The 23,412-nt window shown below is 47.8% G+C and overlaps 2 protein-coding genes across 4 annotated transcripts in view; one reads left to right on the top strand and one right to left on the bottom strand.

Moving 5' to 3' along the window:
• Positions 1-218: 218 nt before the first annotated feature.
• PDZD11 (PDZ domain containing 11) lies at positions 219-9,739 on the bottom strand. Its single transcript, XM_030574366.1, has 6 exons — positions 9,456-9,739; positions 6,506-6,589; positions 4,986-5,042; positions 4,453-4,551; positions 3,811-3,871; positions 219-1,985 (listed from the first exon to the last, which is right to left on the bottom strand). The coding sequence occupies exons 1-6, from the start codon at positions 9,540-9,542 to the stop codon at positions 1,945-1,947; spliced, it is 429 nt and encodes a 142-aa protein (XP_030430226.1). The 5' UTR covers positions 9,543-9,739; the 3' UTR covers positions 219-1,944.
• Positions 9,740-9,772: 33 nt separating this feature from the next.
• Positions 9,773-23,412, top strand: part of KIF4A (kinesin family member 4A) — a 45,384-nt gene continuing 31,744 nt past the window's right edge. The window contains exons 1-9 of one of the 3 annotated variants that reach the window (XM_030574362.1): positions 9,773-9,849; positions 12,772-12,889; positions 14,206-14,348; positions 14,534-14,648; positions 15,371-15,561; positions 16,949-17,038; positions 18,114-18,280; positions 18,591-18,685; positions 22,448-22,567. In XM_030574362.1, the coding sequence (XP_030430222.1) occupies positions 14,226-14,348; positions 14,534-14,648; positions 15,371-15,561; positions 16,949-17,038; positions 18,114-18,280; positions 18,591-18,685; positions 22,448-22,567 (901 nt within the window). In that variant the 5' untranslated portion in view covers positions 9,773-9,849; positions 12,772-12,889; positions 14,206-14,225. Of the gene's footprint in view, positions 9,850-9,888; positions 9,985-10,013; positions 10,072-12,771; positions 12,890-14,205; positions 14,349-14,533; positions 14,649-15,370; positions 15,562-16,948; positions 17,039-18,113; positions 18,281-18,590; positions 18,686-22,447; positions 22,568-23,412 lie in introns of those variants that run through there. The other 2 variants (XM_030574361.1, XM_030574363.1) reach the window with 2 other exon arrangements.

The following is a 23,412-nucleotide window of genomic DNA, read 5'->3' as shown; positions in this document are numbered from 1 at the left end:
AATGGTGGGCAACAGAAAGTGTCCTTATGTGCCAAGGGTCCCTTTCAGTGCCTGCAGTTGTAGAAGTTAAGGACAGAGTCTTGCACATAACTTTAGCCTCCAGTGCTGATGTCAACTGAGCTGTGCTCACTGTACTTCCTCCATGTGTGGGAAGGGCGGGTACAATTCATCAGACCACATTCATTTCCTGGGAGGGAATTAAAACATAGTACAGGAGCCAGACTTCAAAACTAACTTTATTTTCATTAAGACTTTTAGGTGCCTACAAAGCGATAGAACAAATCCCAGCCCAGGAAGGCAGACCTAGCTCCAGATCCTGTTTGGCAAGAGCAAAAAAGCTTTCAGGATAATGACACCACCTCACTGCTGTGCTTCCTACCAAGAAGTCAGCTGCTAAGAGGAACTGCAATAAGCACATAGGGTATGGTGGGTTCTCTTTTGCTTCATAAACAGCCACCATCCAGTTAATTCAGTAGTAGGTAGTGTGACTTGCTTACATAGATGGAATGTGTGAGGGATGGATGAGTGCAGGTACCTCCCCCTTTACAGCTGGCTGGGAATCTTAACAGGAGAGAATAGTAAAGGGACAAATGGTGTGATAGTGCAGAATGATGGATGTCCTCAGTAGATAATATCCACCACATCATCAGCAGGAAATGCTTAACAATGAAAGCAGTAGTGCCACACAAGGAACCTAGCAGAACAACTGTGTGTTTTGGTGCTAGACCACAGCAAGCATGATTTGGAAACAAGTCCTAAGAATTACTCGCCACTGCCCCCACCCCCACCGAAGTCATGATGGGATACAAGCATATGCCCTAATCTTACAATCCAGGAAAATGGCTGGACAGACAAAGTTCACTGAAGTTACCTCCTCTCTCTTCCCTGGATCCCAACCAATCCATTGCCCTAGAAAGTAGCAGTGGGAGGTGGAGGAAGATATCTAGCCATGCCCATAAAAGGGACTGAACACTTTACTCATCTTCTAGAATTCGGGAAGATGGCAGTGTCAGGCTGCAGCAAGTGGCCACTGGACAGTGAGAACAAGGCAGAGTCCATCTCCTATGCAGTAATTTCTACCCCCCCTGGTTCTCTTACCACAGAGCACTTATTCCTTTTACCTCCCCAGAGCCCAAGTGCTACTGTGCTGTGAACTAAGTACAGGGCCTACTTCTGAAGGAAACTCCAGTGGATGGTGAATTGTGCAGAGGCACCTATCTTGGCAATGGCAGATAGCAGCTTGGCTGTGCCCTTGCCAGGTTCTGCCAGCTACTTTCTCCCTCCAACACAGCAAGCAGCAGCTGCTTCATTAGTGTCATACAATTTTGCAGTGCATGATGGATAGGGCAAAAGACATTAAGACCATGTTGGAAAGAAAAAGCCTGTTCTGTACTTGGCTTAGAATCAGCACTACAGCCCCATTATCTTGTGCTCTAAGTCAGACATGGTGCATGTATACAGACCCACCCTCTTTGGCCTCACACCTCATTGAGATGGACAAGAGCAGCACCCCATAAGAATCTCCTTTCAAAGAAGCAATCACATACTGGAACAGACACTCACTCCATGGATACAAGTCTGGCTACAGAAGCCACCCTTCATTCCCCAGCATCCTCCATACCCCACTTCTCCATCAACCTCTGCAGTGCAGTGCCTGAGCCAAAAACTGGAGCTTAGAGCCCAGCTCCCTGTCCTGCCACATCCTTGGCTCTATCATGTAAACAGCAGGAAGAGATTGGGTCCATCAGTACAGAGAGCAGAGCTGGGATCTTGTCGGAGCTGAGACCCAAAGAGCCAGCAGGATAGTCACACCTCTGCCTGAAGCTGAAACTTGAAGGAAAATCTAGTTTAGTGTCAAATCTCCCCAGTGCTGAGGAGAGCAGAGTCTTCTTGCTGTGACCCAATGAACTGCAGGGCAGAGCAGCCATTATTAGGGGGACCTTATCAGGGACAGTGAACAGTTCTCTCTTTCTGCCTCTGGTAATCTGGAATGGAAAAGCAGGCATTAGTGAGGCTGATAGAGTAGGACAAACAGAATGGGCTCAGGTGCTGCTATTTGAGTGCAGGCATTGCTCTATATCAGGCCTGCACAACTCGTGAAGTGGTGAAGGCCAAAACCCCCCAGCCCTGTGGAAAAACCCTCATGCCCCCTCCCGCCCCCAGGACCTCCTGGCCCACAGAAACACCCTGCCCAAGCACTGCCCAGCCCTGCAGAAACAAACCCTCCTTTCCCAGCAGCTGCCCCACCAAAACAGCTGTGGGCCAAAAAGGAAGGTTGGGGCTAGGGACGTGATACTTGATTTTAAACCAATCAAGGGCTCCCAGCTGAAGAGGTGGCTGGGAGCTGTCAGGGCCAAATTAAAGGGCCCAAGGCTCCAGCAGCTGGGGGAAACTGGAGCTTTGCAGGGATTTAAAGGGCCCAGAGCTCCTGCAGCTGTGGGGAGCCTGAGCCCTTTAAATCCCAGCCCATCTGCTGGAGCTGCGGCTGGGATTCAAAGGGCTCTGGGCTGCCTGCAGCCGCCGGGGAGCCCGGAGACCTCTAAATCTCAGCCGCGGCCAGGAATCTCTGCGGGCAGCCCAGAGCCCTATGAATCCCTGTCGCAGGCCGCACAGTGAGCCTCCGTGGGCCGCATGTTATGCAGGCCTGCTCTGTATGGAACTTTGTCTGGTTAGTAGTAAGGAAATTGATGCTACTACAGTGAGGGTGACAGCTTTAAGGTCCAGGATCAGCCTGAATACAACACTCACTGGACTGCTCTCTAGCAACTGATTTTAATGGCATGTTTTCTGGCAGCTTAGCCACTTCATTCCTAAATTCCTGCAGCACTCTTGAAAGTAGAGCTAAATCTAGGGATTTGGTGCCCTTTGATTTGTCAGCTTGTTCTAGCACTTCCTTTGACACTCCAGTTCAGACACCTGATCTTAACTAAGGTGAGGCACTATCTCACACCACCTTCCATCATGAAGACTGATGTAAAGAAATCACTTAGCTGCACTGCAGTATCCTCATCCTCTTTACCTACCCCTTTTGATTTCCTGATAGACTTGTGAGGTTTAACACACTCATATCCTACATCTCCGATTTAAAGGAGATCTTTCCGGTTGTGGCCCTGGCTATTTGCTCTGTCTAATTTCCATCCAGTTCGACTGCCATAGTTTGCTTCTCTCTACTTGCCTCATTAGGCTTGGGTTTCCACTTTCTGAAGGATACTTGTTCAAGGTTCTTTGAGTCAAACATGTCATTTTACCACCTGGGTCTTCTTGCATCTTTGTACCTTGGTTGCTTAGCATGTGGACTACTAAGGCTTTAAAACTTGCTCATGTTGCTGAGTTTCCTTTTTAAAAAGACTCTCCATTCTAAAGAGCCACCACTATTTGGCATCTTTCCTCCCCTGAGAAAGTTTAACAATTGCATCCACTGTTATTCAAATTATATCTACTGAAGCAATTCCTGAGTTTAGACTAAAATTACTGCTTGTGTGCTCTACAACTTGCTGTTCCAAGAACCTGTTTAAGCTGGTCAGTTGTTTGTTTAAACCTTGTCTTGCTAGGACGTGACCAGTTTATATGCAGGTACTTGATGTCACTCATTTACTGTTGTATTTGACTAGTACAAAATCTTGAGTGATCAAAGCAGCAATTGTTTCTGATCAGCAGCCTGCTACTCTAATCCTATGTTTGACTCTAAATTTTTAGTATTTGTTCAGCTGGAGTTAGCACAGTCCCTTGCCAGGATGCAAGGCATCAGGCTTCACAATCAGGATTTCAGAAGCAGCTGAGTCATAGGAGAGGGAATTAACAGGAACTTACTGTAGGGGAAGTAACGCACTCGCATGATGATCTCACGGGCAGTCTTGAGGATCTCGACAGCCTGGAAGCAGCAGCAAGGGAGTCACTACATGAACAGAGGGGTCTGGCAGAAATTAGTTCTCAGGGGCCTGCCCTAATGCCACCCCTACAACCCAGCTGGAGGTTCCAACCCCCAGTACACAACTTGCACTGATTGCTGCTGCTGCTCTAAGTGCAATGCTTTAGCATCCAATCAACTTCTGGGAGTCAGGCCTGAACCATAACACATTAAGGAAGGGATAGTGGGCTTCTCCCCCACTCATCCTATAGCAGGCTTGTGATGACCAGTTCTGTGCTTCTCTCGTTTTAGGGTTACTCACGTCTTTAAATCAAGAGCGAGCTCTTAACGAAGAATCTCATGGTAGACAAGGATCATTCTCCTATTTTATAGGTGGGGAGATGAAAGCTGCCCACAGGCACAGTGAGTCAAGAATAGAGGTCTAGGAGCATGCCTAAACTGCAGGTTAGTGCAGGCTGGAGTGATGCTGTGAGGGGGCAGGATCGGTTCTCCTCACTTCCCTTAAACCCCCTTCTCTCTGTGTATTTCAAATGGATACAAGCAGTATATGATCCCTGAGCAGGAGCAGCAGGGGGAGCTCTCACCTTGCTGTGCTCAATGTCCTGGAAATCGACATCATTAACTGCCAGGACCTGGTCTCCCTCCTGCAGCCCTGCTCTGTGTGCATCTGAGTCAGGGATCACCTGGAAATGGAAGAGAAGAGATGGCTAAGTCAGTCAAACCAACATATCAGACTATGCAGAGCCACCAGTCCAGAGTTCCCTCCCCAAACAGGTCAAGTTAGACCCCCAGAGCTCTGTAGTACCACTCAGCCTCTGTATTTCCCCTTTGTGGTGTCCACCTCTGCTCCACTCAGAACAGCAGGGTGTGGGGTTTGGGTCAGAACTGAGATTTATTAGAGCTACAGGGATAAGAGATTGGAATCAGATGTGGTATAGTCTAGGTTGTCCCTAATTGCTGATCCTTTGGCAGTTGGTATTTCACAGCAATGGGTTCTAGAGTTCCAAGCAGTGTCTAAATCAGCCCCAAATAGGTAAATTCTGCTGGTTTAGCTTGTCCAAAAAGCACTAGACAACTAGACAAAGTGGCAGAGAGAATGGCAAAGAGACTGATGTACCTTGGAGATGAAGATCCCCAGCTGGGAGGCCTTTCCTCCTCGAATGTTGAAGCCCAGCTGTGAGAAGAAAATAGGATTCATAGTTAAATGGAATGTGAACAACTGCCAGCTATGGGGACTTCTGCTCCAGTGGCAGCAGGGGAAGGCCTTCAGAACCTATAGCTGTTACCCATGGGTTCAGACAACACCCTGAAGCATTCACGGTCTCTACTGGCACCTCTATGGCAATCCTTCCACCCCCTGTGAAGCATCATCCTCATTTTACAGCTGGGCAGTAGCAGTAGAGGTTAGTGGCCCAGTTGGGAATTTAACCTCAAGCTCTCCTCAGTCCCAACCCTGTGCTTCAACCACAAGACATCCACTGCCTGGGGGGATAAGTGTCAGCCATCACCCAAGAACAGGCCAGCAGAACTCTCATGCCCTGGCCTCCAGTTTCTAGGGGCAGTTTCAGTTTTATCTAGAAAACATTTTAACAAGTGAAAAAAGTAGGAGAGGGAGTCACCCTGGTAACAGGAGCTCCATTCCCAGGGGTGGGAGGTTTGTATAATTTTTGATGATGTCCAAAACGGGTCCAAGTCTCCCTCTGCAACTGCCTACAGTTCTGGGAGGGAGTTTGGATTCAGACTCTGGGCTGGGGCAGTGGGTTGGGAGGGGGATGAGGGGTGCCATGTGACTCCTGGGCAGGGGTCTCCCCATGCTGCTGCCTGAAGGCACCCCCCCCCCCCAGCTCCCATTGGTCACAGTTCCAATGGCAGAGTTGGGGCAGAGGCAGCGTGCAGACACACCCCTGCACTCCCTGGGGCTGCAGGGATGTGCCAGCCGCTTCCAGCAGTGGTGTGCTGCACAGAGTGAGGGCAGGCAGGAAGCTGCTTTAGCCTTGCTGTGCTGCTAGTGGTTGCAGCAGCCCCTGAGGCCCTTTTAAAATTGCTCAGGGCAGCCAGTGGAGCTAGGAGATGCTCTGGGGGAGGCGTGTAGGGATGGCAGGCAAGACCAGGGGAGAGACCAGCCCCTGAACGTTGGTGGAGCGGAGTCCCTGTGCTCTGAATATTCCTGGAGCACAGGCCCATACAACTCACCACCACTGCTTCCAAAATGTCTCTTAGCATGTGCAGAAGGATGATATCCTTCTCAGAGTGAGGTGTGGAGTTACCTCCTCCCACCAACATCTCTCTCCATGGACTGGTCTCCATGCAGGATTTTTCACCTCTCAGTGGAATGAGACTGTTGCATGACAGGGGGCTGGAGAGGTGAGCTTAAACTGATCCTTCACTGTTAACAGCTTCCCTAGAAAGCAGTAGATGAAGACAGTATTTGTGTATGACCCATATCTTCCATCCCCTGAGGCCATGGGACAGTCACACCATGGGGCATATTGTGCCTTGGAATGAAGCAAACCTGCCACAGCAGAACAAGAACATACTGAAGCACCAGACTGCACACACTGATGTCAAGCCTCAACTAGCAGTCAACCCTACCTGGGCCTGTAGAAATGGCTAGTGCCATGCCCTCGGAGTTCTCACCTGAGCCCCAACAGGCTTCTTCAGCACAATAGTGCGAGGCAGGTACTGGGTCAACTCATTATTGTAGTCAGGATGGCAAATTCTCTGCAAAATGTAACAACTGCTGTAAGAAACCTGAAATCAGCAGGGAACATAATCCCCCCAAGGAGTTTTCTGCACCCCAGACAGGAATTCCATGCTATCACTGCTCAAGATGCACTTTTGATACCTATGGTATGCTGCCAAGTAAAAGTGGTGAGGCTGGTGGCCAGCAGGGATTCCTCATGTCATTGATATCAAGTGCTTATGTACAGCTATAGGAGATCCATCACAAAACCAGCTGACACTCAGCAAGGCTACATTACAGCATGATCTCATCCCTATTACCATCACCCTTCTCTTCCTCCCCAAAAACACACACCGCCATTTGCTTGTTACCCTTACTTGTGTTGTTATGTACACTTTTCCAGGAATGGTCTGTCTTGTCCTATGTTTTTGTACAGCACCCAACACAATGGAGACCTGAGCCTGATAGAGCTTGTGTGTACTACCACACTACAACTAGTGTGACAGCCTTATTCCATTGGGGACAAGCAAGGATCTCTGCTGTTGGCTGCCAGCTGTGAGGGGAGAGCAGTACTAGCCAGAACTCAGCATCATATGTTAAACAACTATCACTCAATATTAAAGGATGTGTTGAATCAGGTGGTTAGACCAGGGGTGGGCAAACTGTGGGCCATTTTAAGCTGGCCCCCACTCTGGCTGGGATGCTGGGTTCGGGGCCAGACCATGCGGCTTGACCCTACTCTGGCTGGGACACAGGGTTAGGGCTGCATCACATGGCTCAGCCCCACTCCAGCGCTCCAGATGGGGCGCAGGGTTGGGGCTGCACCACACAGCTCCTGGAAGCCGTGGCTTGGTCCTGCTCTGGCTCCTATATGCTCCAATGGGAGCTGCAAGGGCACTGCTTGCAGAGCTGCCTGGCCCTCCCTCTGCGCAGGAGCCGGACAAGGAACATGCCACTGCTTCCAGGAGCCGCTTGGGGTAAGTGCCACTCAGAGCCTGTCCCCAAGCCACCACCCTAGCCCTGATCCCCCTCCTGCTCTCCAAACCCCTTGATCCCAGCTCAGAGTACCCTTCTGCACCCTAAACTCCTCATCCCCGCCCCAGAGCCCTCACTTCCCCCCCACACACACCCCAACCCCAATTTTGTGAGCATTCATGGCCCACCATACAATTTCTATTCCCCAATGTGGCCCTCAGGCCAAAAAGTTTGCCCACCCCCTAGGTTAGAACCTGATTCTTCAGGGCTTTGACTGCACCCTAAGCAGACCACATTCTCATCCAGTTTCTTATAAAAGGCATCATCCCTACCCCAAAAATTAGGCTTTCTGGTCCACCCAAGAAACCCAAAGACCCTGCTGTCTAGCTCAGAGGACCAGAGCCAAATAAAGTTGTAACCTCAGTACCTCCTTTAATGCATACAAAAAACTTCCCAGGATATGGCACAATTGCTGTTGATCAATGCAGTCTAGATGGGGGACCTGGAAGGACAGTAGGTCATGTTGTTTCTTTTTCCTCTAGAACACCTTGGCACAGTATCAGTTCCTGCACTCTGAAATGTTTGGTTCTTAATTGGCCCAGTAGTCAGGAAATGCTTTGGTCAAGTTTGAAATAAATGGCTATAGGTGGAACAGGTTCCATGCATTAGTCAAGGACACTGGGTGTGGTGGCTTCAAGCAAGGCAGAGGACTGCCATTTTTACTCAAGGGATGCTCCTGTGATAGCTGGAGCTGGTCGGAAATCTGAGCAAATCAATGCCAAAAAGCCCCAGCAGCTGCTGCAAATAGGAACTCCATGGTAATAAAGGTGGACTGCAACCCCTGTATTAAAACAGAAGGGAAGAGGACATCAGGAACACCCAGAGGGGCAAGTTTCAAAAGATTATTTGGAGAGGTAAAATGTATTCTTTTAAAAACAGATTTCGTCTGTCACTAATTAAGCCTGAGATAACTAGCAAAAATAAATTTTATAACCTTGTTTACTTTTTGTGCTTCTTGATATTTGATGGAAAGATCAGATTAAGCAGTTTGAGGTATTAGTGAATTTCACCTTTGAGTTCTCCTGTACTAGGCTCAGTACTGTGAACACTGCAAAACAAGATTTAAAACATGGCTTTCACTAAATATTTTATTTCATGGAAGTTTCTAGCAACATCAAGTTTCAGAGGGTAGCCGTATTAGTCTGGATCTGTAAAAGCAGCAAAGAATCCTGTGGCATCTTATAGACTAACAGACGTTTTGGAGCATGAGCTTTCGTGGGTGAATCTTGCATCTGAGGAAGTGGGTATTCACCCACGAAAGCTCATGCTCCAACATCAAGTTGTGGCTTGTAAGTTCTAGTTCAGCTTTCTGATTTATAGCAGGTTTCTCTCTTATTTAGGCCCCTGTCCTGCAATGAATATGGGTGGATCTCTGTATTACTATGAGCACCCATTGTTTTTAATTGAGTTCCATGCAGAAGTCTATCTGCAGATGTAGGATGAGGACCTTGAATTACATGCTCCTGGGGCAGAGCACTGGTGGTCTTAACCATCTGTAAGGCAGAGCAAGCTGTTGGTGTAAAATGAATTAATATTTAACAAAAATAGTTGATGTTTACGTTAAAAAAGGTTACAGACAATTATAATAGCTATTCTCCATCCGATTTGCATCTCAATCTACCGAACCTGACAAAGAGATTGTAAATGCTTAGTTCTTTTTAAGAGAATCACTGGCACCACCTACAGCTGCAAAGGTTTATAAGAGATTTCTGAAGACTACCCCCGGGTTAAGCCAAGGCAGCTCACTCAGAGCCGAGCTCTCAGAAGAGCCTTCATTCCAGCTCGAGCGAGCCTAGCAAAAATCGCCGTCACAAGTTTCCCCAGGGCCCAGCACCCCAGTTTTCAGAGCGCCGGAAGCCAAGCACTGACCTCGTGGGGGGGGATCCAGGCCGGCGGGTTCTCGTAGGCCGGCAGGAAGACGACAGGGTAATCGTCATAGGGGATCCTGCTGTCCATCGCGGGAGCGGCTCTGCAGGGAGAAAGTGCGTCGTTCCGTGAGCGCCTGGACCACTGAACCCCGGAGCCACCCGCACCGCACGGCGGGGTGAGAGCAGGCTACTGGCTGCCCCGCAGTCTCAGCTGAGGGGGCCCGTCCCGCCGCCCCGCTGGCGGAAAAGCCGCGTCCTACAGCGCCCAGGCCCGTAGCTCCGCCAGAAGAGCCCGCCCCGCTACCCCCTCGCCGTCCGGCGCCCACAGCACGATCATGTGACCGAGACCGACCTAGATCATGTGACAAAGCGCGAGTCGATGACGCCATCCCTAGGTACTGCCCCTGGTTACATGGAGGGAGCACGTCTCTGCCCGAACGTGGTGACGTATGACGTCGTGGCCCTGCCATTGGCAGGCGGGGCAGGTTTGAATGTTGGCGGTTAAAGCTCCGGGACCAGGAGAAGGGGAAGTAAGTGGCGGCCGAAGGTTTAGGCAGGTGACGGTTCTTCTCCGCCGCCGCAGGCTGCTGGCGGTCACGGGGCCTCCGGCAGGGCAGGTATCGCTTCCCCGAGGGGCCCGGGGGCTCTGCGGCCCGGCCCGTTCTCTGGAGCCGCGCAGGCCCGCGGCGGGCGGGATCCGAGCTCCCCCGGTGGTTGGCTCGGGGGCCTGGGCGGACCCTATGGCGTCCCCGTGGCCCTCTGAGCGCGGGGCGGGCGGAGCTGGGCCGTGTCCCCCGCCGGCTTCCCCACGGGGCCCCGCCTCAGCCCCCCCCCCGGGGTTAGAGAAACGGGGGTATAGCTAGGAGCAGCGTCCGCCTCCCCCGTGGTAGGAGCGGAACCGGCTCTGGGCCGCGAGGCCCCTGCCAACACCGCGGTCCGCTCGCCATCTCCTCCCGCCTTTGTTCCCCGCGACACGGCTGGGGTAGTGGAGCCCTGTGCCCGCCTCCCCGCAGGCGCTGGTGCTGCCTGAGGGCTTGTCTACATCACAAAGTTGCAGCGCTGGTGAGGGGGTTACAGCGCTGCAACTTAGGAGGTGTACACATCTGCAGGGCACCACCAGCGCTGCAACTCCCTGTTTGCAGCGCTGGCCGTACTCCCGTTTTGTCTCGGGTGTAGAGGATCCAGCGCTGGTAATCAAGTGTAGACACTTACCAGCGCTTTTCTTGACCTCCGTGAAATAAGCAGGTATCGCAGCATACCTGAGGAAGCCTCTCTGGTAATCAAGCAGGTCTCCTTCCCCGGTTTGCTCTCGCGTTCCCGAACAAGCAGGTCTCCTTCCCTGCGGTTTGCAGGGGGGTTCGGGGAACGCGAGAGCAAACCGCGGGGAAGCAGGTCTCCTTCCCCGATTTGCTCTCCCGTTCCCCGAACCCCCGTGCAAGCAGGTCTCCTTCCCTGCGGTTTGCAGGGGGGTTCGGGAACGGGAGAGCAAACCGCGGGGAAGCAGGTCTCCTTCCCCGGTTTGCTCTCGCGTTCCCCGAACCCCCCTTGAAGCCACCCAACAGCGCTGCAGTGTGGCCACATCTAACACCACTTGCAGCGCTGGTTGCTGTAAGTGTGGCCACTCTGCAGCGCTGGCCCTATACAGCTGTACTAATACAGCTGTAACAACCAGCGCTGCAAAATTGTAGGCCATGTCTACATCTAAAATTTTGCAGCGCTGGTTGTTACAGCTGTATTAGTACAGCTGTATAGGGCCAGCGCTGCAGAGTGGCCACACTTACAGCAACCAGCGCTGCAAGTGGTGTTAGATGTGGCCACACTGCAGCGCTGTTGGGCGGCTTCAAGGGGGGTTCCGGGACGAGAGAGCAAACCGGGAAAGGAGACCAGCTTTGCCGCGGTTTGCTCTCTCGGTCCCGGAGCCAGCCAGCAAACCGCAGGGAAGGAGACCTGCTTGCTCGGGGTTCCGGGACCGAGAGAGCAAACCGGGAACGCCGCGGTTTGCTCTCTCGGTCCCGGAGCCAGCCAGCAAACCCCAGGGAAGGAGACCTGCCTGCTCGGGGTTCCGGGACCGAGAGAGCAAACCGGGAACGCCGCGGTTTGCTCTCTCGGTCCCGGAGCCAGCCAGCAAACCCCAGGGAAGGAGACCTGCTTGCTCGGGGTTCCGGGACCGAGAGAGCAAACCGGGAACGCCGCGGTTTGCTCTCTCGGTCCCGGAGCCAGCCAGCAAACCCCAGGGAAGGAGACCTGCCTGCTCGGGGTTCCGGGACCGAGAGAGCAAACCGGGAACGCCGCGGTTTGCTCTCTCGGTCCCGGAGCCAGCCAGCAAACCCCAGGGAAGGAGACCTGCCTGCTCGGGGTTCCGGGACCGAGAGAGCAAACCGGGAACGCCGCGGTTTGCTCTCTCGGTCCCGGAGCCAGCCAGCAAACCCCAGGGAAGGAGACCTGCCTGCTGGGGTTCCGGGACCGAGAGAGCAAACCGGGAACGCCGCGGTTTGCTCTCTCGGTCCCGGAGCCAGCCAGCAACCCCCAGGGAAGGAGACCTGCTTGCTCGGGGTTCCGGGACCGAGAGAGCAAACCGGGAACGCCGCGGTTTGCTCTCTCGGTCCCGGAGCCAGCCAGCAAACCGCAGGGAAGGAGACCTGCTTGCTCGGGGTTCCGGGACCGAGAGAGCAAACCGCGGCGAAGCTGGTTTCCTTTCCCGGTTTGCTCTCTCGGTCCCGGAACCCCGAGCAAGCAGGTCTCCTTCCCTGCGGTTTGCTCGCTGGCTCCGGGACCGAGAGAGCAAACCGCGGCGTTCCCGGTTTGCTCTCTCGGTCCCGGAACCCCGAGCAAGCAGGTCTCCTTCCCTGCGGTTTGCTGGGTGGCTCCGGGACCGAGAGAGCAAACCGGGAAAGGAAACCAGCTTGATTACCAGAGGCTTCCTCCTTCCACGGAGGTCAAGAAAAGCGCTGGTAACTGTCTACATTGGATTACCAGCGCTGGATCCTCTACACCCGAGACAAAACGGGAGTACGGCCAGCGCTGCAAACAGGGAGTTGCAGCGCTGGTGATGCCCTGCAGATGTGGACACTCTCAAAGTTGCAGCGCTGTAACTCCCTCACCAGCGCTGCAACTTTCTGATGTAGACAAGCCCGTAGATGTAGACATACCCTGAGTCAGCCCAAGCCTGGACTCTGTTGGCTTCTCTCCAAGGAGCGTTTCATGAACGTTATTGAGCTTTCTTCGTGGTCGGTTTGTCACGATTCCTTCCGTGGGAAGCTCTGGGGCAGGCAGAGCCATGTCTGTTAATGGTATGGATTGATGATGCTCTCTTACAGAAGGGGCTCGGTTACTATGGTGACTGGACACAGAAACTGAGGCTCAACGAAGTGAAGGTTGTACATCATTTTGGGAATAGGGAGGTGAAAAGCTGGTCATCTCTCTCCAGAGCCTCAGGTGACACAAATGCTTCTTTCCTCCTGTTAAAACTGATATTTTTTTTACCATATGTACTATTTTTTTCTGAGAAACAAAAACCTCCTTTTGAACTAAATAGCAATCTGTTGCAGACACCTAATAGCAGAATATCGATGAGAGATTGCAGCAAAACCTACAGCAATCCTTGACCAGAAGTGTAGCCACCACCTGCTGCTGAGGAGAGAGAATGGAGTCTTTACTACTCCACATGTTCCCTAGTCGTAGTGTTTTTTGGTCTTTCTTTCTAATGTATAGCACTTTCTGTTGCTGTTCATCCTTTTCCCATACATTGTCAGAGTGAAATTACCTGATTCTGGTTAGTTTCAAGGCTAGCACCGAAATTCTAAGTAGCAGTCCTAAAACCAGTCAGGTTGTCATTAGTTACTCTGGTCCTTGGAAAAGCTTTGAGCAGCAGAGGCCTTGGAGGTATGTTTATGTGCTTGGGCAGGTGATGCTGCTTCAGATCACCTACAGCAGGTTTTCTTTACAATTCTGAGGGCTTTCCTACACTACAGATTATGTCAGCATTATGCTGATCTAAGCATCAGTGTGGACAGCACAATGTCAGTGGGAGAGCTTCTCACCCCAACATAGCTACCACCTCTCATGAAGGTGGTTTTATTATGCTGATGGGAGAACTCTCTCCTGTCAGCATAGAGCAGGGGTAGGCAACCTATGGCACGTGCGCCATAGGCGGCACACGAGCTGATTTTCAGTGACACTCACACTGCCTGGGTCCTGGCCACCAGTCCAGGAGGCTCTGCATTTTAATTTAGTTTTTAAATGAAGCTTCTTAAACATTTTATAAACCTTATTTACTTTAGATACAACAATAGTTCAGTTATATGTTATAGAGTTATTGAAAGAGACCGACTAAAAACGTTAATGTATTACTGGCACGTGAAACCTTAAATTAGAGTGAATAAATGAAGACTCGGCACACCACTTCTGAAAGGTTGCCAACCCCTGGCATAGAGTATCTTGACTAGATGTACTACGCAACTGTAGTGCTTCTAGTGTAAGTGAGCCCCAAGTGTCCTAAAATCTAACTTTTATTTATTTTTTAAGTGAAATGTTAAATTATGCAGAAACTGCTAGCTTTGGGTTTCTCACTTATATGGGTAAACTTTCTTTGTGCAGTGAATGTGATATAATGGAATCCTAGACTCTTTCCAACTTGTGCCAGTGCAAACTGCGTAGAAGCTGAATGTGTCTTAATGCCCAGCTGTAAAGCCTGATAAAGGAAACCCAGCTGACGATACTTGCACTTAATTTTATGTCTTTGTTTTTTTTAGGGAAGCTATTGTGATCTGAAATGGTGAAAGAGGATGAGAAAGTCATTCCTGTGCGTGTGGTACTCCGCTGCCGCCCCCTGGTCCCCAAAGAGATCAGTGAGGGATGCCAGATGTGTCTATCCTTCGTGCCTGAAGAGCAACAGGTAAGTAAATGATGTCTTGACTATGAAGGATCAACATTTTTTCACTTACACTAGAATCACTCTATTGAGTCAGTGGTGTTTCTGTAGACTTGCGCCATTGTAAATTACTTGAATTTAATATCAAGTAAATGAACTCATAAACTGCAATGTATGTGTCATTATCTGCTTTCTCATCTTTCCCACAGGTGATTGTAGGCAATGATAAATCCTTCACATATGATTTTGTGTTTGACCCATCTGCTGAGCAGGAGGAAGTCTTCAATACATCTGTTGCCCCTCTGATACGGGGCATCTTCAAAGGTGAGAGCCTGTTGCATTGTTCATAGTAACTAAGTGAAATCTCTTGGGTTTAGGGTGGCATCACAAAGTCAAGTGAAACAGCAAAAGCAGCCAGGAAAGATCACTTGGTAATCCGCTCTGTTCCCCCTGCCCACCATACCTTTCCAGGTAATCAAAATGCTTCTCTGATTAGAAATCAGTCCCAGGCTGCAGTGGTGAGTGCTAAATTCTGCCTATTTACTGCTAGTGTGATATTCCACTTGGCCACCAAGATGACTTGTGCAGTCTCACTGAGCTTCAAGGAAAGCAAAAATGGACTGACTAACTTAAAAGTCCATAGAACGTAATGTTCTATGTTAAGATCCATTTGATTGTTTGATCTACAATGTGACACTTGAATGTTATATACTTCAACTTTGAGATTGGTTACCTAACATGTTGGTGGGAAGGGGAAGGTTTCTGGCATATTTAGTCAGCCATAAAATTAGGTTTAATTAATAAATCTCCTCTCATATTTCATAGTCCAGATAAGACATCTGGTTCTGTTCAGATTTTTGTTCTTGATTTGTGCATTTATGCTTTGTGTAAACTGAGAGGATGAGTGGCAATGCTTCTCTGAATTGGAGATTCTAGCTTCTGAGGACACTTCACACTGAAGCATACTAGGATACTCCAATCTGTTAAGGTCTCTTCTTAGATGATCCCATCCTTCTCCTGATTCCAGGCATTCTCTACTTCTTCAGGGTATAATGCCACTGTCTTGGCGTATGGACAGACAGGCTCTGGAAAAACATATTCTATGGGAGGGACTTACACTGCTGATCAAGAGCATGAACCTACTGTTGGGGTCATTCCTCGTGTTATCAAACTGCTCTTTCAGGAAAAAGAACAGAGGCTGGAATGGGAATTCACCCTGAAAGTCTCTTATTTGGAGGTAAAAGCTATTTACAGTTTCAAAATATCTGGAATTAAAAGCAAACTTTGTAATAAGGTGAGGCTTAAATAGGGCAAATTCTTCAGGCAACCAGGCTTATTAAAATCCAAGCCTCAGGTCACACATTATGTTGGAGGCTTGGTTGGGACTGGAACCAGATTCCAGTAGTCTAGTCCTTTTTCCCCCCCTCCCTCCCTCCAATCATAAAGCCTCTCTCTTGTGGCTGTTTAAATAGTCTGGTGTGGGTTTTTTCTCTTGTAACACTCCAGTGAATAGGGTTGTGGCAGCTGAACCAGGAGAGCTGGTGTAAAGGGGAATTTAAATTACTTTAGAAAGGGACCTATAACTTTCCATGAAAGAGAGCCTATGTAGCGGATGGGACTGCATCCTTTCCTCATCAGTGTGCATATCTGGCTGCTAAGTCTAACTTTATATGCGTGCTACCTGGGACACGGCACCTAGAATGTTTTGTCACGATCTATAATGGGGATAGAACTGCTGCACTTCTTCCTAGAGCAGTGGTTCTCAAAATTATTTGATCAATTGCCCTTCTCCTGCCCCTCCCCCTTTGTGTCTGTAGTCGTTTACGCAAGGAGTACATATACCACCACACAGTTTTGAAGACAGAGTGGAGAGCAGCAGTGGCTGCTGGCTGGGCATCCAGCTCTGAAGGTAGTGCATGCCAGCAGCACCACAGAAATAAGGGTGGCAATGTGAAAAGTGAGATTTGTCAATATCACTTTTCACAGTAGACTTAGCGCGCCATTGCCACCCTTGCTTCTGCCGCTGCAGAGCTGACAGCCAGAGCCTGCCCACCTCCCTAGTGAGGGATTGAGGGGGAGACTAGGGAAGGTGAGCCTGGGTGGTGCAGCTCTGGCTGTCCCCTGTATCCCTGCCTCCCAGGTGTGCACAGCCCTTTTGTATGAGCCCCAGACACCCAGGGCTGACAGCCAGAGCTCTTCCCCACCCCCAAAAAAGTACACAGCTCTCTCCTCCCTTGACACATTCCCATGCCTCTCTTGGGAGTCCCACCCCCTGGTTTGAGAACTGCTGTCCTAGAGAGATTTGCCTCAGATGAGCAAGGAGCATCTCCAGCTTCACACTCTTCTCTTTTGGGAATCGGGGTGCTCAGGCTTGTGGAACTTCCCTCACTGAGGAGACTATGGGGATGGAGAGAGGGGCACATATGTAGAAATAGAATTTAGTGATAACACAACTCCAGCTCCCAGGACTGGGGCCAAGTTAAGTCTGCATGTCTTAGTGAGTAAGATGTGTGCAATGTCTTGCAAAGTTAGCCTGATTCAGCCTAACCCTGTATTGTCCCTCGTGCTCTATGTCCACTTCTGCCTGGACCACTTATTCTGAGTTTCTGTTCAAATACCTTCAGATCTACAATGAGGATATTCTAGACCTGCTGTCCCCATCTAGAGAACGATCTCAAATCAGCATACGGGAGGACCCCAAAGAAGGCATAAAGGTGCGTTGTTTCCACAGATGGGCATGTTGGGGGAGGGGCGGAGATCAGAGTCCAGTGTTTCAATCTAACCCAGACACGTTTTGCAGTTCATAATTTTGCTGTCACAGACTCTCTTGTGCTTCACTCTAGTCACTGATACAAAAGCATGCTGACTTCCAACTCTCTTGTCTAAATTAAATGTCTGGTAATTCTCAAACCTACTCTGGTAACTTCATTAAGATCTAGATTTCAGACCACAGCTAGTTAAAGCTCTTAGTGAACTGATTAAATAAAATCAGGCTTTGAGTTAATGTTAAGTAACTAACACATTACTGCAGTTACCGTAGCCAAACTTCCTTGCTGCATGCCTTCTCCCAAACTCAAAAAGATGAATGCTACAGCAAAATGGCCATGTCAGGTACTGGCCATAGATATGAAACTAACCTATGTCTCTAAGTCCCCCAGAGTAGGCCTGAAGCCCATAGATGGTTTTGGGTTACAGTGTAGGGAAAGCTTGTGGTGCTGTTTCATCCTGCATCTGGTCTATGGATAAATTTAGCTTTTGTCTCCAGGGCTTGTCAATCATACTTCATTAACATGAAACTCCATTTCCAAATGGTGAGTGGGTTGCTGAGTTTCATACATCCAAAAACCTTGACCATATGTAGTATCTGTATTCTAGATGGATGCCTGGAATGGAACAATGGATGTCATATGCAGCTTTGCATGCTGACACCCTCAGAGGATTTGCTTCTGTATTTTAGATGAGGCATGACTTTTATGTTACTGGCAGCATACTGGACTCATAGCTGGAAATTAGATGTGCTTACTCATAAGCTGTTAATGCAGCTCTTAGTTGGCACAAGTTTGGACCTCTTGGTGAGCATTAATCTTTCTGATAAAGTCTGTTAGACTACATTAGAGTGCAAATGTGTTTTTCTCCTTACTCCTGTGCTTTGCTAGTTTTGGTCACAGTGGCATAGAAGCAGGGACTTGGTCAGAGACATAAAGTACACATCTGTGATGTAGTAAATGAAGGCTGAATATTGGGAGGCAGGGGAAGAAAATGAAACCAGATTCTTCATTCTTGGCACAGATTGTAGGATTAACGGAACGGGGTGTGGCATGTGCCCGAGATACCATTCTCTGTCTGGAGCAGGGAAACAATTCCAGAACCGTGGCCTCTACAGCTATGAATTCTCAGTCCTCGCGGTCCCATGCAATCTTCACCATTTCAATCGAACAGAGAAAGAAAAGTGACAAGTAAGAAAGCAATAACTCCTTAGGTAACAGTTATGATTCAACCCTGTCTCTTGTCAGTCTGAGATTTCGTACTTGCCTATCAAAAGGTAACCTTTTTAACCAGTAATGGCTGACTCTCTCTCTAGAAAAAGCTGCATTGAAGATATACAGTCACTGGACTCTCCTAATTTCAAAAGCTAGTGGCAGCACTTTGATGTGAAATGCATTCTTAAACCATTCGATCAGCTCTGATGTGAAATCCCCTCCATCCTGCTTGTTGCGCACTTTCTAACTACGTTAGCTCAGGAGTGTAACTTTTCGTCTTCTGTAGGAACAACAGCTTTCGCTGCAAGCTACACCTTGTAGATCTTGCTGGCTCCGAAAGGCAAAAGAAAACCAAGGCTGAGGGAGACCGACTAAAGGAAGGTAAGGAAGCACAATAACTTCAAACAGCTTCAGTAATGCACACGTGTGCTCTTCACATCTGACATTCCTGGAAAGGACAAAATATAGTGCACCACTCTGAAATCCTGACCTTAAAGGTGACACACAAAGGGGAAAAATTCTTGTTTTTTGCTGGGTTTTGAAGTATAAGGAGAGCTTGAAAGGTCTCTAGTTAAACATTCTGTTTGGCTTTTATGTCAGGAATATATCCAGCTTTGTCTTCTGGACTTTGAGAGCTGAAGGACTAGCTGGAGCATGGCTTCCTAAGTGACTGAAACATGCCATTGAGGGTGAAGCTTTTTGGTCTGATTATCAAACACCGTGTTCAGTTATTTAGGTCAAGTGTGTGAGATGCTTTTGAAGAAAAGCTTCCTGAAAGGTTCATATACCTTCAGTTGAGGGCTGATCTTCCATTGCAGATCTTCAAGGAATCCAGCAAAAACAAACATAAAAACTAAATAAAAAAATCTTTTTATCCACTAGAGCAATGGTTCTCAAACTTATACCACCACTCAGCTCTGAAGGCAGAGTGGCAAGCATGCAGCAGCACAGAAATAAGGGTGGCAATGTAAAAAGTGAAATTTGTCAATATAACTTTTCACAGCAGACACAGCACCCCATGACCACCCTTGCTTCTGCCCCTTTATGACTGATAGCCAGAGCCATGCTGCCTCCCAGTGAGCGACTGGGTGTGATGCAGGGGAGGAGAGCCCAAGTGCCAAGGCTCTGGCTGTCTCCTTTATCCCCGCCTCCCAGGCATGCAGGCCCTTCTGCCTGAGTCCTGGTCACCTGGGGCTGACAACCAGAGCTCTTTTAAAAAAAAAAAAAATCCACACATTGCTGAGCCTCACTGGGGAGAGCTGCCCCATAGTCTAAGAGCTGCTGCATTAGAGGACTCATCCAGTTCTTTCTCTGTAGTCACCTTTTAAAATCAGAATAAGATTCCTAGGGTTGATGCAGAAGGGGAAACTTGGAGTAGCTCATGCTAGCCATTGAAGAGGAGTAGGGCTCTAAGTAGATTTGAAAATTCTATTTGCCTTTGATCATAAATACATTCAATGAGATCCAAAGCTAGCCAATTCAAAACTGATACATAGCTTTTCACACAAGGCAGAAGATATTACAGCCGCAAGATATTGCTGAGGTCATTAGCTTAGCAGGATTCCAAAAAGCATTAGACATTTTACTTGGATAACAGAATATCTTGTCAGGTTTCAGAGGGGTAGCCGTGTTAGTTGGTATCAGCAAAACCAATGAGGAGTCCTTGTGGTACCTTAGAGACTAACAGACATATTGAAGCATAAGCTTTCGTGGGTGCATAGTAAAAGCTAAAAATCAACAAGAGCTATGGAAGAAATATAAATCCTCAACATAAATCCTCAAGCATACGACAACCTCTACTGGGAATTACGATCAAACTTTCTCTGAAGCAAGTTATTCCATAACTACCCACTGCAGGGTTTCTTCTTAGGCTGCTGGTGTTGATCACGGTCAGAGATGGGTACTGGACTAGATGAGGTGTATTGTCAGTTACTACATTCCTGTGTTCAACTAGCAAAGTATGGGGAAGGAAAACGTGCCTTGTCTTCCACTCACCATCACACTGTAACTGATGTCAGCATTGACTTTTCTGGGCGGAATGAATCTAAGATATAAGGGTAGAGGTCCAACATGCTAAAACATCACCTCCTGCTATGCTCTTTATGAACCTTTGACTGTACCAAAATAAGCCATCTGCTGCACTCTGCTAATGGAGTAGGAGATAGGAAGGGCAGATATTGTTCATCCTTGGCTCTGGTTTTTCAAAAAAATCTGAATCTAGTAGGATGAGACTGATGTTTATTGAGTCAGAAATATAGGGCTGAAAGACTTCAGTGAGTCATCAAGTCCAGCCCCCTGTACTGAGGCAGGACCAGCTAAACCGAGACAGGTATTTGTCCAAACTGTTCTTAACCTTCAGTGAGGGGAATTCCACAACTTCCTTTTTAAACCTATTCTGGAATTTAATTAGCCTCATTGTTAGTTTCCTAATACCTGACTTAAATCTCTTGCTGCAGTTTAAGCCCATTATTTTTTGTCCTACCTTCGTGGACATGGAGCACAATTGATCACCATCCCCTTTATAACAGTCTTTAATGTATCTGAAAACTACCATCAGGTCCCTCTTAAGTTTTCTTTTTCAAGATTAACATAACCAGTTTAACCATTCTCAGTCAGATTTCCCAAACCTTGTATCATTTTCCCCCTCCCCTCACACACACATCCCAGACTCTCTCTTTCCAGTTTGTCCACATTTTTCATAAAGTTTTGCACCCAAAATCAAACACAGTAATCCAGCTGAAGCTTCACCAGGGCCGAGGAGAGCGGGACAACAACTGCCCGTGTCTTAATATGACACAGCTATTAATACACTTCAGAATTATATTGATCTTTTTTGCAACTGCATCACATTGCTAATTCATATTCAATTTGTGATCCCCTATAACTTTAAGATGCTTGTCTGCAGTGCTATTGCCTAGCCAGTTATTCCTCCTTTTGTAGCTGTAGATTTTTAACCCCATTCCTAAGTGCGGTACTTTGCACTTGTCTTTATTGAATTTCATCTTGTTGATTTCAGACCAATTCTCCAATTTGTCATGGCCATTTTAAATTTTAATCCTGTCTTCCAAAGTGCTTGCATCCCTACCACCTGTCATCTGTAAATTTAATAAGCATGATCTCCCCTCTAGTACCCAAGTCGTTAATGAGAATACTGAACAGTACCAGATCCAGGACTGACCCCTGCAGGACCTCACTAAATATTCCCTCCCACTGTGATAGCAAATCATCGATAACTACTCTTTGAGTACGGTCTTCCAACCACCTGTGCACCCATCTTATAGTAATTTCATCTAGACCACATTTCCCCAGTTTGCTTATATGAGTGTCTTGTGGGACTGTCAAAAAGCCTCATTAAAATAAACATTTGCTTCCATTCCCCACAATCCCCTAGGCCATTTACTCTGTCAAAGAAGGAAATGAGGTTGATTTGGCCTGATTTTATTCTTGACAAATCCATGCTGGCTATTCCTTTTAAGCCTGTTACCATGTAGATACTTCCAAATTTATTGTTTAATAATATGTTCCAGTATCTTCCCAAGTATCCAAATTAGGCTGACTGCTCTATAATTCCCTAGGTCATCTTTGTTCCCCACTTTAAAGATACATACTATGTTTGCCCTTCTTCAGTCCTCTGGGACCTCAGTCATCCTCCACGAATTCCCACAGATAATTGCTAATGGTTTAGAGAGTGTCAACTAGTACCCTAGGATGAATTTCATTAGGCCTTGCTGACTTGAATACATCTAACTTATCTTAATGTACTTTAACTCTGTTCTTTCCCTATTTGGGCATATTCAGTTGGAGCAAAGAGCAGGTCTTTAAAGAAGAGTTCCCCAGCCATTCTGACTAGGGCAACACCAAAGGTTATTAATCTGCTATGCTTCATATGGCTTCACATAGCACATCTGTTCTGTAGTCATGATCATATCCTTCTTCATTAAACCTCTTCTGCAAACCTGTGGGAAGAAGGCATAGGGAGGGATTTCCTTCTGGGAACTGGAACTTTTCTATGAGGACTAAACCTCTCGATTTTCTACATTTTGTGGCCTTTGTTGGCAGATGTAGGACATAAACAGTAATAAAGCAAACCTCTCTATTTGGTTTAGCTCCTACTCACTTTGGATTTTGTTTATTTGTGTGCAGGAATCAACATTAACAGAGGCCTCCTATGCCTGGGGAATGTAATCAGTGCTCTTGGTGATGAAAATAAGAAGGGTGGTTTTGTCCCTTACAGAGACTCCAAGTTAACACGGCTGTTGCAAGGTAAGAGCCATACCTAGTATAGTTCTGTTCTATAGTTAAAAATAAATATGTAACAAAATAATACATCAAGAGCTGTGTAACCTTCAGACCAAGTGTTACGTTCCTACTGACCCAGATATGAATGTATTATTTGTGCTTTATTCCACATACCTATGATCCTTAAGCCCTCTGTTTTTGTTGTCTTATCTTCGAGTGCAATTACTTTGGGGTAGGGGCACAAACAGCTCTCACTCTATCCTGCAGTGACACCATAAGGAAAAAAACATGGGGAAACTCTAAACTGCCTTTTTAAAATGCATTAATCTGGAGGCACAATCACTAATATCAACAAATCATAACTGAATGGTTACTGCACCATGTCACTACAGGGCAGAGCTAAGATGCTGTGTCCCTTAACAGTACATTTACACCTTGATGTGTTTTTTTGGCTTTCTTAAAGTTAAACTTAACTCTGAATTTTCTGAGTTTATAATGCTTGTTTCTGTGATAAACACATTACAAGAATGTTGTCATTTACCCTAAATTCCTGATCTAGGATCTTAAGTCTTGTCTTCATCTTAATGACACTTTAGTCTGGGAATAGAAAGGAAATAGCTCAATTTACTAAATGAGTTTTTCAGTCTGCCTTTTCACAGTAGAGAACTTGCTACATAAAACCATTTTTCATGGTATTTTGTATCTTTAAAAACATGGACTGTAAGGTACCATAATCTTCTTAGTAAGAAACTCAGCTGGGTTTGACTTATGGCACAAAGCTGGATAATGTATACTCTGGGTGCAAAAGTAATAAGCCATGCTGGGCAGCTCATTGCCAGGGGGAGTATATTTGTTCAGATCATCAAATG

The sequence above is a fragment of the Gopherus evgoodei genome, chromosome 9, assembly GCF_007399415.2.
Source record: "Gopherus evgoodei ecotype Sinaloan lineage chromosome 9, rGopEvg1_v1.p, whole genome shotgun sequence".
Taxonomy (NCBI): Eukaryota; Metazoa; Chordata; order Testudines; family Testudinidae; genus Gopherus; species Gopherus evgoodei.
Note: the sequence above shows the minus strand (reverse complement) of the source record. Positions and strands in the feature narration are given on the sequence as shown.

What these genes read in the sequence shown, in the direction of transcription:
- PDZD11 (XM_030574366.1), bottom strand. Translation starts at nt 9,542, where the DNA reads ATGGACAGCAGGATCCCCTATGACGATTACCCTGTCGTCTTCCTGCCG. An exon ending in CCTGGATCCCCCCCCACGAG is followed by an intron (nt 6,590 to 9,455) that starts GTCAGTGCTTGG and finishes TACATTTTGCAG; the next exon opens with AGAATTTGCCATCCTGACTA. An exon ending in AGAAGCCTGTTGGGGCTCAG is followed by an intron (nt 5,043 to 6,505) that starts GTGAGAACTCCG and finishes TTCTTCTCACAG; the next exon opens with CTGGGCTTCAACATTCGAGG.